General features: G+C 38.3%; 1 protein-coding gene across 6 annotated transcripts in view; it reads left to right on the top strand.

Moving 5' to 3' along the window:
• The window catches only part of FGFR2 (fibroblast growth factor receptor 2), a 70,931-nt gene that overhangs the window by 26,339 nt on the left and 26,253 nt on the right, over nt 1-18,339 (top strand). For 4 of the 6 annotated variants that reach the window (XM_072425141.1, XM_072425143.1, XM_072425142.1 and 1 more), the window contains exons 3-6: nt 3,833-4,099; nt 4,526-4,606; nt 5,963-6,132; nt 13,880-14,003. In XM_072425141.1, the coding sequence (XP_072281242.1) occupies nt 3,833-4,099; nt 4,526-4,606; nt 5,963-6,132; nt 13,880-14,003 (642 nt within the window). The remainder of the gene's footprint in view (nt 1-3,832; nt 4,100-4,525; nt 4,607-5,962; nt 6,133-13,879; nt 14,004-18,339) is intronic. The other 2 variants (XM_072425145.1, XM_072425146.1) reach the window with 1 other exon arrangement.

Here is an 18,339-nt window from a genome sequence, read left to right on the forward strand (position 1 = left end):
CTCCAAGAAAAATTTGGCATTTGATACACTTAATGAAAGGCACATTGCTGTTCAGCTTTTACACTATTGTAGGCAGCATTTCCCAGGATGGTTTTTGTGCAAGGTAAACAGTCCGTGCTGGGGCTTGTGTCTCCACAGTTGTCAGAAAACCATCCATTTCCTTGGCCTGCCCTTACTGAAATGTAAAATAACTTGTTATTCTAAAGAGTACTTAAGATATCCTTTGTCCTTTTTCCAAAGCTTATAAAATTTGACTTTTGTGTACAGAATATAAATAGCAGGGAGGTGCTGGCAAATATAGAGTTTTTCTGGTTCTGTTCTCCAGGAACAGCTGCCATGCAGACACCTTAGTTGTAAAATTACCTAGTGTCATAGTCATGAACACAAATACAAATAAAATAAATGACTTATTAGACGTGGGCTCAATCTGCTTATATATACCAGAATGCCAATCTCTGCTGCCAAAACAAATGTGTTCTTTCCCCAGACTTCTCGTATAGCCCTTCTCTTTCCAGATTATGCTGACTATCCATAGTTAGTAGTCCCTTCATTTTAACAGTTGTTGCATTTTTTTAGTGACTATAGGTTGTTCCGTCTAAAAAGTACCATATACGTATATAGCTAGTCTATTTTAATAAGCAATATAAAGCATAAACAAGAAAAAGTATCCAGTACACTAGGAGCTATTTGTGGGAATCCTAAACTGCAAATTAGGTACCAAGGACATGTTTTATTACACACTTTGTTACCTTAGGGGTCAATAAGGGTGCAATAAATGCTGCACCCTATGAGATGCTATAAGATGCCAAATGCTGTCGTAAAGGGCTGATATATGAAGAAATATGTTGTTATACACTGCAACCCCATCAGGATCCTGAATTCATTTTTAAACCTACATTATCCAAATGGTATTTGGAATCTGATTGTTGCCACAAACTACTTTATCATACATAATCCCCAACTGGTTGCAGGTATTTGTATCTGTGGTGGATCGATAAAAAGGTAATGTTGGTGCTTTCCTCTCTGTAGTTACATTTATTCTAAATGCCACTGGTTTGTAGTAGCTTTGTGCCTGAACTTGTAAGTTGGGGCCATAGTTTGACAGAGACAAAGCACCTAGCTCTGTGTAAACACCTTCTATAAACATTGTCATACTGTATAGTTGGCTTCTCACTCTGCATTCAGAGCAGGTCATGCATGACCAAGTACGGCGTGTACAGGTATTTTCCTTGTCTTGGGATGCTACCTTGAGTTTTTTAAAAGTAGGTACAGTAATTATTCTGGTATAGGGAACCAGTACTAAAGAAAAAAAGGGGCTGCCATTCCTGACTCCTAATCCACATGCCTGTTCATGTATATCGCACAAGAAATATAAAAATCCACTGGATCAACATGACAGATGAGGCTGTTTCCTTATCTGGGGAAAAAATACTTTTTACATAATCTTGGAATTAGCACATCCACAGCCAACGTGCATTTTCACAAAAGAATGTCCACAATAGTAGCCTCCATATTTCAGGTTTCCTTTAACTACATCTTTGCCATCAGTCAGAAGTTTGATTTACTGCATGGGTGTAAGAAATATATTTGTATTTAAACTGGATGCAAGAATACCTCAATTAATACGATCTGTTTGGTAAAGCAATGGAAAGAGCACCAACTAACTTTATAAATTGGCAAACCAGCTAAAAAATCCTCATCAGTGATTGGTTGCTGTAATGTGCAAATGTTTCCCTTCCTGAATAACCTTTATATACAATAAAAAGAACAAGGGCAATTCAGCAGGCCAATTAGAGTTTTTTGAAACTGCAAAAAATGTCTGGTGCCTCAAACCATGAAAATGTTTCACAGTGCTAGTTTCAGATTTTGATGGTATAACAGTATGTCACTCTTTACTAAAATAACATTTTACAGGACTTTTTAAAAGAAAGGACTTGGTGCCATAGCACAGTAAAAAATGTTAAGTATGAGAAAATTGCACTTGTAAATGTAGACCCAAATTCTATATATGACTTGCTCCTCTGTGGGTTTTTTTTTTCTTTAAAAGAAAAAAGTCACACCCTGGATAGTTTGTTACTCTATAAAACTTATTTTTATATACATCCTATTCTTCTTTTTAACTTGTGTTAGAAGGTGCAAGCTTCACACTCTCTTCTGTCTCCTTCTATGGGCATGCATGCAAATTGGGAGCACAATTCTCTGCTACTGAATTTCACAATATAAGGAGCTTCTCGTGTCATCTGGAGTTAATTATGGGAAAAAAAAAGAGAAAACACTGAAAAGTCCTGAAAAACAGAGGGTTAATGCAAAAACGAGAGCTGTAAGAGAAAACCATTTGAGCTTGCAAATATGCAGCATTGTATAGCTGTAGCAAATACGCGTTCATGAAAGTTTGTCATTCCTGCAGTCAATTTAATTTGGAACCCAAAGATGATACATCCCAGGGTCTCATTACATTGCCCATATAACCAAGCCAGATGGTGCCTTAACTAACATGCTTAGCAGGAGGCAGGAGCAGCACAACTGATAACTGCGGTGATGTAATGCCGGTCTTTATAAGTAAAAAGCCTTTGTTGATGACAAAAACAATGTATTGGTTACACAATTTCAGATCACAGTTTTTTCTCCTGTGAACATTAGTGTATTCAAAAGTGGCTATTTGATGTTCACGTTTATTGTGAACATGTTTTATGGGGGGGTTAATGACAAAGCGATACATTCTATGAGTACTATGGGTAAATTTCCAGTCTTGTTACATTTTTTTTTCTTCTCTTCCTTACACATTTTATTAACATTTACTTGCCCATTGCATTGTTAGTAGGTTGAGTTACAAAACTTGCAAAGTAAAAATCGTTACTTGATATTGCCAAAACCTTGCTATGAACATACTTTAGGCATGTTGAATCAAAACTAGATACATACACGTGTTTAGCTGACTAATTAGCGATTAGTCATTATGTTCAGTTCAAAATGGTATTTTTCAATGTTTTCAGAAGTAACAGTGTTTTACTAAGAGTTTTAAGCAACCCAGAACAACCACAGTAACAGAGATATCATCATCAAAACAATTGCACAATGACATTTGATTGTGATGGGTCACTGCCCTTTGTTGCTTTCAGCAAATCTCTTCCTTTAGGCTTCTGAGGTTAGATGGCAAGTTTTTCTTGCGGTCTGTGTCCCTTTTAGGGAGATTTACTCTTTCTCTAATTGTGCTCACCAATGTCACAGTCAATTTTAAATTGCCACTAGAACAGGAATAGAAAGAAAATCAACCAATCCTGTGCCAATTCCGGTCACATTGGACAGATCTCACTTTTTGCTGGGTCCATATATATCTTTTTCAGTAGATGTAAAATGTCATAGGAATACCTAGATGCAGTGCTTTTGAGTAGTTCTAATATGGTTACCATGTTAGTTATTCTGCTCAATGCCAATACTTTATTTAGACCTATACAATGTTAAGTTATTGGGTCCAAATGTGACTAAAAAGATTAAGTAATGCAGAAGTCATCTCTCAATAGATTACCCACAGTGATATTACCATTAATCATTGGATTAGGTCTGAAAGGGCAACCTGCCCATACATGAGCATTGGCAGGGGAGAGAATGTGTTGATTAGTCAGGATTGTATCACAACCTAACCTAAGCTCTTGGTGTTGCTTCCACTGTATTGCATGATGTGTTTAACCTCACTAATATTTCTGTCTAGCTTGTATATCAGCAAGTCAGAGCTTTGCTGCTTGCTGAGATTGGATTTGCTATGGGTGCTTTACTGACATTAGGTGTCTCTCCTTTTTTTGTCCTGCTGCTTTCCCTCTATCCTTCCTTGCAGAACCTCCAACCAAATACCAAATCTCTCAGCCAGACGTTTTAACGATTACTCCCGGCAAGCCTCTTGATCTGCGCTGTCCGTACAACGATGCTTCCCTGGTGACTTGGACTAAAGATGGGGTGAAATTAGAATCCAGCAATAGGACGGTGATTGTCATGAACTACTTGCTGATAAACGAGACTCTCCTCAGGGATTCAGGGCTGTATGCCTGCTTAGCTCATAAAGGCGCCCAGAGCAATACTCATTTCTTCCTTGTGAATGTCACAGGTGAGTGACTGGAGAATGGAAGTGTAACCTATCAGGCCGTAATGCACCGTGTGTCATCATCATTGTATTGCAAACAATGAGCTGTATCTAGCAATTTGTCTTTTGAAAGTTGCCAGGAGGCAAAAAAATGGGCCCTCTGGCTCTTATTTACTTCAGCATTTGAGTATATTCATAAGCTAAAAGGAAAAAAAATCTGGTAAACCCTTTTGCCTGATGGGATATCCCAGAATTGTCTATATGCTTTAACATTTAGAATAGAAATGTTGTGGGCTACAGTTTACCTGTTGACTTTTCAAAAAGTAATTTCTAATTTATGCTTTTTTAAGTTTTTATTTCCCTTTCTTGCTTTTTGCATTTGATCGGTGCTTTAATTCCTATTACTTACTGCAGTTCCCTGAGATATTTATTGTCTTTTGCATATTTCAGAGGCAAGCTCTTCTGGAGATGATGAAGATGACAGTGACAATGATGTCTCTGAGAATGTCATCAATGATAACAACAACATACGTAAGTGGGCTGCCTGTGACTCCTGGGAACAAAATTCTAGTTTCTGAAAGTGTTCTTTCATTTCCACCGTTTGCATTCAAGATTTCCACTGTTTTCAATATTAAAGCAACAAAAATCTCTGCACTGGAAATTGGAGGAGAACTACACTCCTCATTGGTTTAAAAAAACAAAACAAAAAAAAAAAAAACAAACATATATATATATATAAATAAAATGTGATCAGGGTTCTCCCCAGGCCCTTTTAGCTGGGCACACCACCCGGCACTTTTTAGCACCCACCCGGCTGTTTTTGGGTGGTTACTGAAGCGTTTGGTCACAATACAGGTGCTGCCACTCTACAATTTCTTCCCACCCAGCTTAAAAAAATTTCTGGGTTGAGCACTGTGTGATGAATAGTACAACAGAATATCTAAAAGTAAACTTGTGGTGGTATAAATATTATGAAAACAAAAACATATAGTGTATGATCTCCACTTTGATATAAATAATGGCTTCAAAAAAAGCTAGGAGCAATTTATCTGAGAAAGGTTTAGCACTGGTGGAGGGCACAGCAAATTATCAGCTCAGATCATCAATTTGTTTTTTCATGTATCAAACAGATATAACAAGGGTGTCAAATTCAAATACACAGTGGACCAAAATTAAAAACTTAGACAAAGTCGTGGGCCAAACATGAAACTGAAAGAGCACTGCTACTACAATTCCTTACGTCAAGAAAACAGTCCTATGCGGGGCTTATTGTTATGAGTGGCTGGAACTCCCTCTTCACTGAAATAGCATCACTACTACAATTCCCTGTGTCTATTAAACCGTCCAATGCGGGGCCACACATAGGCAGAGAGGCCGTTGGTCTATAGACGGGAGTGATGCTGCTACTACAATTCACGTTATTACTTGCGTCCATAAAACAGTCCAATGCAGAGCCACTGGTCTATAGACACGCGTGATGCCGGGAATTGTAGTAGCAGCGCTATTTCAATGCAGCAACGTGCCAGCTGTAATTCATATTTAGGATTCCTTTGGGGGACAAAAAAAGAAAAAAAGGATATTGCAGGCCAGATTTGGCCCACGGGCCATAGTTTGACACCCCTGAGAAATAAGGAAACATTTTAAACTGAATATTTAATAAAACCTAAAAGGTAGAAATTCATGCAAAATATATGCAATAGTATGATTGACACGGCCCTCATACAAGTCATACCAAATGCGGTACAATATGTACTCCTTTCCACAGATATTATTAGACAGTACTCATCATTTATATTTTCATCTGATTTTTGGTTTTTATTTTTTTATATATATTGTTGACATTGTGAAGCTACAATTTTTATTTACAACTTTCCTTTTGTCTTTCAGGAGCTCCTTATTGGACAAACCCTGAGAAGATGGAAAAGAGACTTCATGCTGTTCCTGCTGCTAACACGGTAAAGCTGCGTTGTCCAGCTGGTGGCAACCCCACCCCTACTATGAGGTGGCTGAAGAACAACAAGGAGTTCAAACAAGAGCATCGGATTGGCGGGTATAAGGTAAGAGACCTATCATAAACGTTGGTACCCCAGGAACTCTTTTGTCATGATACTAAACTCATTTTGAATATCCCAAATGTTAGGTTTTCATTTTGTAAAGACTAGAAATGAAGTTTCCAAAGTCCCCATTTCTTTGGACAACTTTTAAGTACCTAAAGTAAAGGGGTTTCTTTGATGCCCATCAGCACATATTTACCTTTCTGTCCATTAAGCTGCTAGGAACTAAGAAAATACTGAGTATTTCAGCTTGGAGGTCTCCTCGTTTACACGTGATTGGCTTAGCACGGTCCTGTTTGCTCAGTGTAAGCTCCATGTTGTGACTTGGAGTATGTATAGAATTTACATTGTTGGTTTTAATACTGTCCAAATCACTGAGAACCAGCAGTTAAAACTTCCCCAGTATGTATATTTTGGGTCAGGGAAACAAGGTATTGCAGCCAAAAAAAGCCAGGAAACTAGTATTTTGAGCATTTTTGTATGATTTGTGTTCTAAATCCATTGAAAGGGTCAGATGCTTCTGGCTAGCACACATTATTACATCATACCCATTCTACAGGGAATACATAGGGAAGCTTGTTAAGCAAATGGGCCATAGCAGTTACTAGTCCACTGACCTTTTACCCCAATTACTCCTTGTTTGAAGAGCAATTTGAAGACATACCTTTAGATGCAGCTGCTGATTTTCAGATACGCAGAAAGAAGAGGTTTGTTTTTCAAAATGCATATGCCAGTGTAATAAAATTGTTAAACGTTACTAATCTAAGACTAGGTCGGGCAAATTAAAGGGCAATTTAGAGTTGAATTGCTGTCTGTTAATACGTTTTCCATAATATTGAGATACCTGAATAAAGCTTCGTTGTGTGGGGATAATAAAAGGCACCAGGTGCAGGCTTGTTATCGGACCAAAATAGTAATTAACATGTGCAATTACACTTAATAGCAGCAGACGCTGGAGATATGATGTATGTGTATGTTTGGATGTATCACAACCTTGTCCTGCCATACTATTGTTAGAGAAGAGCAGTTGAGGGTAAATATTTTGCTTGCATTTTTTTTAGTGCTATTCCATTCGATGATACTAGATGTGAAAAAATAAATTTTCCGAGGTGCAATCAATGCTGTAGTCACAATAATGTGTGTGTGGCACTTCCTCCTGATGTGCTGTTTGAATTCCCAGGAAGTGTTAAAGACTTTTATTAAAGATTGTTTTGTTTTTTTGGTAGTCAGGATATTTCAATGGCTTAAAAAACTCTCTAACGTTACATAGATTCCCATGACTAGGAACTATTCCTAGGAATGTTTTAAATGCCAGCTGATCAGAATGGAATAAACAACACTGTGAGATGGCAAGTCCATGATATGAGTATTTAAACAGACAAGAAAAACAATTTTTTTGACAGTGACCAGGATTTTACTCTCTAGCTCCTTAGCATTCGGGAAGAATAGGGAAGCTTGTTAAGCAAATGGGCCATAGCTGTAACTAGTCCACTGTCTCAGTGTAGTTCTTGTACAGTTTCCTTCAGATGTCTGAGAGGTGATGAGGCATCTGATCCACCCAAAAATCACAAGAAATGCTAAAATCTGACAGGTTTGTGAGGCCACCCATAGGGTTCCCAAGTCTATTTTGGTTGGATAAACACTTTAAAGACAGCTTGGGAAACAAAGTGTGTAGTCCCCTATGGCAACCCATAGTTGCCCAATCTCAGGGGAAGAATAAATGGTCTGGGATAGATTTTTCTGACCAATTGCTATTGTTTCACCAAGGTAAACCCAGATGTGAAAGCATACACTCATAAATATGAACACTTGTCTTGTACCACTATAGTCTTATTACCACCATATTTCAGTAAATCAATTGGCCAAAAGATAAGTCTGATAGCAATCACTTGTCTCTGGCACCTACGTTCCTGTTTATAGTGTTTTTTTTAAACTACATGCAAACCCAAAAACATATTTTTTTCCTGTATTTGTGAATACAGAAAATACCTGCTGATGTTGCCATAAGTGCTGTTGCTTCCTGGGTACTAAAAGGAAATCCCAAGCATTGTAATTTTTATAGAAAACTACTGGTGCCTGAAGACGCTTATTTTTTTCTGTGAAACGCGTTGAGAAGTAATTCAGAATTTAAACCCTTTGAGGGTATTCTGTAATGAGAGGTCATTATATACACCCACAATTTTATTGTGTTTTATGTATTTGAAATGTTTGTTTTTAATGTTTAATATTAATAACATTTTGTTATTTTTCTAATTAATATTGATGGTATTGGCTTTAAAAGTCCCGCTTAAAATTGATGTCTTTCATCGCATATCGTTTCCTATGAATGTTAGGGATGTGGCCTGTTTAAGATAAAGAAATGTATATAGGTGGATGTTTCTTTAAATACTGGTGCCATGAATTCACCATGAAATGGAAATAAACAAGGGCAAAGATGTCTGAAGTCCAGCCTGGTCACAACCATTACTTCCTCAATAGACACAGTAGGCTTAGCTTGATGAGATGGAATATGTGTTACTGCATGTTTTGACTTTAAAATGCCTTAAAAGATTAACCTGCTGTTCAGTAGCTGAGAATTCTTCTGCAAATACCTTTGTAAGGACAATGTGATGTTGAGATCTTGGACCTAAGAAGCACTTTCTTTGCCCTGTGCTGTTGGTTGTTTTATGTACATGGCTGATTTTATGTTCCTTTGTGTATGTCTCCTCATACGTAAGCTCTCTGTCTCCGGCATGTTGGTACTTGTGAGGGTGCCTATGTGTTTTCACTACATATTTTTTATGACGGTATGTAAGAGCCGATCTTTCCTCCCCTCCTCTGGCTGATCTTTCCCTCCCGCCTGCGGTGTGTACGCTAGCACTCCTGGGCGTGCGTTCAACAGCTGTTGTGTGTGTTTTCTCTTGTGTAAATTACTGTGTTGGACATGTTGCTTTTCATTCCTTTCTATTTAATGTGCGCACACTTCTACCTTTTTCATTGTGTATTTTATTTCATATATACATATACATATTGAAGGCCTACAAAAAGAGCAAGCAATTCATCTCTGTTCTTTTTAAGACTTGCCTCTCAATGTAAACATACAGAGGAATTCTACTGTGCCTGGGACTTTTCAACTACACTGCAATTCCCCATACATGCAGGGGTACTTTTGCATATTTTAGCTTACAGGCTGGTCTTGGAATTATGAAAGGAGATTTTTTACATTTTTTGTGTCTTGAGATAAACATGTAAAAAGGTCAGCATGATATAAATGATCCTGTCCATATCAGAACCTTGTTAATATGTGTAATTTGTAACTATACATGTATGCAGAGCAGCCTTTTGTGTTCAGTGCAGGGAGTTCGGTTGGTTCTGCATTTGGGTTTACTGATCACAGAAAGAATTGATACCTTTTGTTAATATCTTAAAGCAGTCTACCTGCTGCTTAGGCAAATATTACATCTCGATCCTTCTGGAATGATTCCAGATGAGGATATCTAACCTTGCAAGAAAACACTTTGGCATTGGAGTATCTACTTGTGAACTACATGATACTCATTGTTCCTCAGGAATTTGGCTTGAAGTATAGTGACATCACTCCCTGTGATGTGGAGCTTGAGAGTAGGGTAAGTATTTACTGTGAACTTTCTATCTTCAACCTACAGTATACTTCCACTTATTCCAACTTTAGAGGATTAGCTCTGATTTTAGAGGTATGGTTGAACTAGTAGTATATATTTGTTCTTCTATAGCCCGAATAGAGACAGGGTTGCATAAATATATCTGCTTTGGACATCCAAATCTGCAATTATGCAATTAAATTATGTGGCCTGGATACTTTTCCACTTTTTACATATGCCTGTATGTACAGTGGACTTCAGTTGTATGCTTAGCATGCTTTATACATATATGTGCACGTCAAAAGCCTTTAGTACACCTGTGATCACAAAACCAGCGTTCCTCTTGCCCCTCCCAAAAAGCAAACTTGTTACTCTGAGAGGCAGGTTTAACATTAACAGGATGCTGTTCCCACATCTGCTGGCCCCGATAAAGTTGTTCCCGCCACATCCCTATCTACACAGTGAGGTTGTTGAAAATAAATAGAGGACTGAGCAAACAGTTCAATCTCTGGGAATTGGCTGAGTACACAGCGCTGATTGTAGGTGAGATGCCTGCTGTGGAATGAAGGGCAAGTGTCCTGGAATTTGGCTGTCCACAGCAGACTTGCCTCAATGCAGCCCTAAACCTACACACTTGTGTGCTTTTCAGTACTGGCTCGAAGCTGTACACATTTGTGTTCATGACGGTATAATGGCAGCAGTAGGGTGGAGAAGGGTGATTATAACTAAACAGAAGCCATCCAAGGTGATGCAGATTTACAGCCACCACAGAAAAGTGGGTAACTAACCACATTTACTGGGTAGCTTAATTAAAATACCTAGAAAAGTTTTCCTAAAAATATGTATTCATTGTTTTTCCAGGGTAAGGACCAGAGACCTTCTGTACTGAACACAGTTCTTATTATAATAAATATGATATGAATTATAATATTCGTGAAGGTTAACCCTGGGATTTACAGTTGGCAAGATACCACTTCACAATGGCCAAAGACTGCTTTCTCACCCATTCTCTACAATGCACAACCTATTCAACAAGCAAATATACCCAGTGGCAAAAGGGTGAACAAATATATTTTACAATAGTTTATTCCTAAAGCTGCGTATACACTTGCAATAATTATTGTTGGAAATTAACAACTAACGACCGATCGTCCCATAATTAACAAAAAATGCACAATGACGCCGACGAACGAGGATTGTCGCTGGAAACGAACGACCATCCCAGCGGATCTAATTATCGTTCAGTGATTGTGGATGTTTCTGCAGTACACTTTCTCCTGTACATGTCACTTCCCGCATCGTTCAAATGATCGTATCTAGGGTGTGTACACTATTGGTGGATTATATTTGAACGATCGTATTGTTACAACACGTACAGAATTGTGCACAACAGGATCGTTCAAAATAATGACGCATAATCGTTAAGTTGTTCGTTTTCGAATGATAAATATTGCAAGTGTGTAGCTGGCTTTATGGTGCTAATTTCCCAAACCCTAAGTGCCACCTCTGCCACTCTAGCATCTCATAAATCCTCCGCAAACAAGACTTTTTAAAAGCCTGTATGCAATGGTTAGACAAGTTTCCGTCCCCCCCACAGAACAGTGCTTGAGCTTCTTTCTTACTGAATCTCAATATAACTTTACAAACCACTGTGCTGTAAGCATTGCCATCCATGCCTATACTTATATTTGCCAGATTTGTCAGGTTTGATGTTTATGCCACACACAGTCAGCCACCGATTGTGTTCATAAGGTTTCATAAACCTTAATGCAAGTTGAATGTATAGATATGGAAATCCAACCATGGTATTTTTTTTTTGCCCAAAAGCAAGTCAATAGATGACAAAGAACAGAGGATATTTGAAAGGTGACTAAATGTCATTCTCAAAAACCTTTGCAGATCAGGTTCTACATCAGATGAAATACAATGCTTTCCAAGTGACATGTTCTTTATGTTTATATTCCCACAAAAGCTGTTAACAACAACACCAATTGTATTGTCTAAAGAAGATTCCTAAAGAAATTGAATGCCTACAAATCTACATAGGAATATATTATGAGAGCAAGCCATAAAATATGAGAAACATGTCAAACATATTTGGGATCATGGTTAACAACACAACAGGCATATTTAGAAAAACATTTTTTAAGAATCGGGATTAAAAAAGATTGCTGTTGATTGACATCAAATGGCATTAACACATTTAATGGGAAAGTATCTGTGCTGGGAATTAAACACTTGTCATTTGGACTGTCAGGGCATGCAGGGCTCCAGCCTACTAGAGTGATTTGGTTTCTTGATTTTTGCATGCCTGGGCGACCCAGGTGGATTTATTTTGAGTGACCCTTTAGCTAGAGATTAGCAAAGAAGCTCTGGAATGCAATTTTACCATGGAATATTACTGACGCTCAGTTGAAGGTTTAATCTTCTAAGCACTTGTACCCTTGTGGTAATCTGTTTTATTACTCCCTACTGATGTCTGCAGCCTGCTCTGCCGCTCACAAAATCTCTTAAAGGAACCTTTTGTGATAAATAACCAGTTCTGTTTACATGAACAATTTTACATTCCTTAAATGTCATTGAATGGATCTACATCTATTAGGGTGTTAAACTGTGAAAAAGTTGCCTAAAGAGGAACACTTTGATTTGCAGTGTTTGTTCTAAATATCTTCGTTCAAGAATGAATAGGTCAGTTTTCAATTCTGACCGGATAAAATCATTGCATCTGTAGTACATTCATCAGCAGCTGATTCTTGGCCGTTTGATTAGATGTAGGTATATATCGATCCAAAGTACCCAATTAATGCCATGCATATAAATTGGCAGCAAATCCAACCATGGTCATATTGTCTAGGGGGCTTTTAATATAGACAAATTTGTACACCTCAATCTCTCTGTTTCCCCTGTCCCAGCCCAGATTGAGTGAGCCCACATCATTGTTACTTATAATGGAGAACCTTGATGATGATGTGGAGGAGCTATATCACTATAACTATATGGTCCTCACAGTGTAGGGGCCCCTAGCATTGGCAAAAAGTGGTTTTCTATCCATATTATTTTGTTTCATGTTGGATGCTCCTCAATAAAACTAAAAATAAACTTTTGATAAAAAGAAAACCCACAACCATATGTTACAGCACAGATTTTTCTTGAAATTAGGAGGGTCGATGTGAATTTGCAAATAAGGAATGCTAAAGTAGCTGAACTATTAGTAAATATTTTTTTACATTTTCTGGAAACTATTTTAGGAAAAAAAATATCAATTTTAAATAAAATATCTGTGCAATTTAAAATATGGGTTTGAATGCATTTAAAGAATAGGTATTTATGTGTTTGTGCGGGAATTGTTACATTTTTGTAATGTCATTAAGTGTTGAGGATTAACATAAGAAGAACATTTCACTGCAGCAAGAAAAGCCAGTAGCACATAGGACAGTTGTGAGATTCCACCCCAGGGATGATATGATGAGCAAATGCATAGTCTGGATTCCCCTGATCACAACAGTCGCTCATCACCCTAAAATGATTTCCCAATATGAGCCGCTGACAGAGCAGAGGTCTCCGCTGAATAGGACTTTGTGTGCTCTGAAAGGAGGCTCGTTATTCCATTAAAATAAAGCGATACCTGTTCTCCCTTCCCCCACTCCATGCCATCAGCCACTCCGCACCCCTCCTCTGCATTCCTTTGACTCCAGTTTTCTGCAATGTTTCTTCATAGACAGAAGTTCCCCCAGCCTGTAATTATTTTTGGGACCAGTAATGGGCACCACATTTTTCGTATGGGGTTAATTTATCCATAGAAGACAGTGAGGCAGGCTGTCCTAACATCAGTGTAGACTGGAGAATCCTAATCTGTGGATAATTAAAATGTTTTGTTTTAGATAATAAATATCACAATTACTTCAAATATAGCAAACCGTAAAGAACCAGGTTGACTACACATTGGATGGCCTGATTTAGGTCATAGAGTAGTTGGCTAATTTTGGTCTATATTGGTTTCATTGGCTTTACAAAGATGTTTGTAGACCCTTTGCTTTTTTGGGGGGGGAAAAATCCTTACATGCAAAAATGTATACACAGGATTGAAAGCAATTACAAAAAAAGGATATTAGGTAAAAACAAAATATTTACATGTATATTTTTCTTCTTAGGTCCGTAACCAGCACTGGAGTCTGATCATGGAAAGCGTTGTCCCATCTGATAAAGGCATATATACGTGCATTGTGGAGAATGAACACGGGTCAATTAACCATACTTACAGTCTCGATGTCATAGGTAAGATGAATATTTCTATATGGCACCCAGTGTTTTCAGCAGGTCTAGTTTATGTATATTGTCTGATATTTAAACACAGAGAATCCAAGAAGAGCCTAGGAGTCACTTTGGTTTAGATTTCTGATCCTGCCCAAAACCAAATACTGTTTTTACGAACAAATCACCAACTGACTTTCCAGAATGAGACTTTTCACTGATTGCCAAGTAGGTCAAAGTAATCGTCTGGCAATTAGCATTTTCTAATGAAATTTAGTTCCTTAAGCTTGGGGATGTTGTATTTAATTTTTCTACAAATAAACTACTGATAAAAGGAAAATTGTTACCTGTTTTTAGAAGTTTGCATTGATGCTTTGAAATTTTACCTTTAGGTAAACCATCCCTGTTTTCAGTTTATTGAACATTTAAACCTGAATAATATCTGAATGGTCAATCCTTATAAAATATTTCTCTGCGAATTTCTCTTGAATGATACAATGACATTTTCTACACAGGGATTATAAGTAGCTCCCCTATAAACAGAAAACAGGAGGAGGGCCAGCTTGTGGAGCCTCCATCCATCTGCTAGCAATAATTTTGAAGTATAGCTTTGTATAAATTGTGCTAGGGTACTGTTTGCTTTCAGCCACTAACAGCAATATTAAAGACAAATGGCTTTTTGTCAAGCAGCCATAAAACACAATAACCTGGTATCCTAATGCAGGGTAGGAGAGCATTCACATGCCTTCTTTCAGCTAGTTTTATGCCATGGGCGGAAATATGCCGCCAAACTGGGTCAGTGCCTTATAACACCAAGCCAAGTGCTTATGTCAGGATACTTCATTACCAGTTTCTTCTATGACTTCCCAACCTCCAAACCTGACAAACTATCACAGAGGGCGGCCAGGAGCCGTGGAGGAAAATTCCAAACAAGTCTCCAGGTTCCCCTTACTGCCAAACTGGGCCCTGCTATGCCATATCTTACACAGTAAATAAGTTAACTTCAGCAGCGCTCTCTTTTCCACAAAGGCTTGCTTTGTATACAGTTAAATGGTCTTTTGGCAGACATTTGTACTCTTTTTAAGGTAAAGCAATGGTCTGGATTTTATAGAAGGTAAACTTTGCATACATCATTATGCAATCTTTGGCTTCAGACTTCTTCTCAGACCGTGCCCTTTTATAGGCCCATATAGTACATTAGCAGCAGGCACCTACCGGAGACTACTAATCAGTCTCCACTTTTATTAGTGTGGCCAGTAGAATGGAAGGCAAGTTGTAAATGGCTGCTCTGAGTTACAGAATGGTGGTAACTGCTGTAAATTGTGATCTTTTGGTAAGAGGCCAAGGTACAGACTACCGAATGGACATCTTGCTATTAGAGTTTGTAAGAAACGCAAGAAGCCAGAAAGTGACTATGTCCCTTGAAGACCAGTCTGATACCTAGGAAGAAAGCACAAGGTCTAATTTTAATTTCTGAAGCCAAAAAGTGGCAAGCAATTTTTTGGATTTCAAATCAAACCTGGATAGCTCAGTTTTTTCGGTAAATATTGATCGAAAGTGGTCAAGTTATGTCTTGTGTATAAACGATCAATCAAAAAACAGAAAAAAAACAGGATCAGAAGGGTTCTGGATATTTTACATGTGTGTGCAGTGATTTGAAACTTTCTTTCAATCATTTTTTCAATCATATGGGTCGGTCATGCACAAAATTACCAAAATATCTTCTCCTGTAGAATAGGCTTAAATGTCTAAGGACTGTGTAAGTATTTCATTGCAATCAGATTTCATATTTTTTCATCAGTGTGATATACCTGTGTTAGATAAAGATGCATTGCAAGACTAAAGCTCCGTACACACGTCAGATTTTTATCGCCCGATAATCGGCATCGGCCAATTATTGGGCGAAAATCTGCCGTGTGTACAGTCGTTGTCGTCCATCGTCCGAAAGATTGTCCTGCCGGATCCACGGACGATGGACGACAACCGATCCTAATGAAAGGGAAGGGGAGAGCGCGCAGCAGGGTGCCGCTCCGTCGCTCTCCCCCTCCCCTCTCCATAGAGCATGAACGGTGCTGTATGTACAGCACCGTTCATGCATCGTGCACTCCCTTGTCGTTGGAAAGGATCGTGAAAGATCCTTTCCAACGACAAAAATTGCAGGTGTGTACGCAGCTTAAGTGAGACAAGGTGCTATGAGAAACAGGATTTGAAAGAGGAAACTGTATACTTCACCTTGAACATAAGTCTTGAGTGCCAGTATTGTGTTTTCAATAGAAGCTGATAAGGGCTGTGTGTTTAATACAAGCAGGGCAGAAAAACAGGGTCAGAACCAGCCAGCATGATTTTTTTTTATGCTCCTTCATGGAGTGTGATAATGGATAAGCCAGGTGTACTGCTATGGTACTCTTGCCAACCCGAGAAGCTTATAATAAACCTTTCCAGAACTGAATAAAGACAATAAGGTGCAGGATATAGAACGAGGACCTGAGATTGTGCATGATAAGATGACGCTGACCTGCAATGCTCTGCAGATTTAATTTGAAGAAAGTAAATATCTGCAGGACAGGGGTTCCAGTGAAAAAAAAAAAAAACATTAAGAATAGTAGATCTTAAAATCTGTGTTTGCACTCCTGCCCTGACTTGTCTGTCTGGCAAGCAAGGGAGAGGTTGTTGACATATATCAGGTTTTGTTAGATGGGTTGGAAGTTGAGACATGACTGTGCAGAGCCCCAGGAGCTGGCGGCAATCCTTGCACCGTGATTGAAAACAAAATATGTGGATGCAGCTCTCAAAGGTGTCGCAGATATATAGGTAATATTAATGCTTATTTTCATCATTACACTCATTTGCTAAGTAATAGAATATTTGCAGAGACACTCTACAGTGCTAAAAAGTTGGATATTTCTTCAAATTGAAATGTTGAACTGTTTCTTTCCAACAAATGCCAGATCAGACAGTATACAAAGTGGCACCTCTCCAGTATTTGATACATATGCATGTGCAAACCTAATATGCCCATGAAAGTCACAACTCATATGTGGCATAGTTGACAATGATCCCACTGGATGAACATACAAACTTTCCTGAGTGGCAATGGTAATTGTCACATAGAGGTTGGGGATGCCATAAGATTCCATAAGGGTTTTGCTTTTCTAAAATGATTATGGCATAATACATGTAACCATTTTCAATAGTAATTCTTAGTAAGTAACGGTGGAGTTCTTTTTTAGGTTGCCCCTTCTACATGTATGCAGTTTACATTTGGTTTGCAAAGCCTTATAAAGGCTTCATAACAATTGGGTAATCAGTGATATTTGTTTTATTTTAACGGAATCACTTTTGTCACATCACATTTGTGACTATATTTTCATGACCTTCCCCCTAAAATAAGGTATACTGTTTGACCAATATGACTTTGTATATAATCTTTGCTTTTTGCTGACGTTTACCAAAGTAACAGGATACTGATTTACGTACACTCGAATCGGAGTAATAATTCAGATCACTATGATCTTCCTATTAATTGCATGGAGTACTTATTTGAAGCATCAAGGATCAGAGCTGTTAAGTGCTCCATGAAAGCCCATGAGGCTGCCCGGGTCAATGTGCCCGTTTTTGGTGTTGTCCCAGCCTGGCCTAGTATGTTTTCCCTTGCCGGCCCCTTGCCCGATGTGCTGCTAGGGCAAAGGAAATGAAATCCTGCTGCTGAGCTCTGAAACCCTAAGCTCTGCGAGCGAAGAAAAAGCAAGAAAATAAGACTTGTAATAACACCGTGGCTGCTCCCACAGGAGGCAGAGAGAGGCTTGTGGGGGAGCTGTAAGGTTCCAATTATGCAGGGATCGTGCTGAAATCAGTCTTTTTTTTTCAACAAAGTCAAAAAATGTTTGAAGGAAAAATGAAAAGGCACATAGATTCCATGCCAGGCTGCATTAAGCAGGACTTTCCAGGACTCACCGGAATGGAGGCATTCAGAGGAGTGGGCACAAATCAAGTCTGTTAAAGAACTGAATGAAAGGCATACTATGTGGACATTGTGTCTTGATCAATTCCATAGGAGAAAAAAAAAATTCCAGAAAGGTTTTCCAGGGGTCATGCCTTTCTCTACAACCTCAACATTATATATATTGTTTTTGTGGGAGTTAAAGACTTGCAGAGCTCAAAATCTATTCATATGTTGATTCCTGCCCCCATTAACTCTTCACAGAGTTTAGAGGAAATTGTAAAAGACCAGGAAAATCAAGTGATCCATACATGTTTCTACCCCAACTTATGAAAAGTTAAAGCAGAATCACTGCCAAATTTATCAAGATAAAGATAAACTGCCCATTAAAATATTAAAGGAATAAAAAGCTTTATCTGC

The sequence above is a fragment of the Pyxicephalus adspersus genome, chromosome 10 (genome assembly GCF_032062135.1).
Source record: "Pyxicephalus adspersus chromosome 10, UCB_Pads_2.0, whole genome shotgun sequence".
NCBI lineage: Eukaryota > Metazoa > Chordata > Amphibia > Anura > Pyxicephalidae > Pyxicephalus > Pyxicephalus adspersus.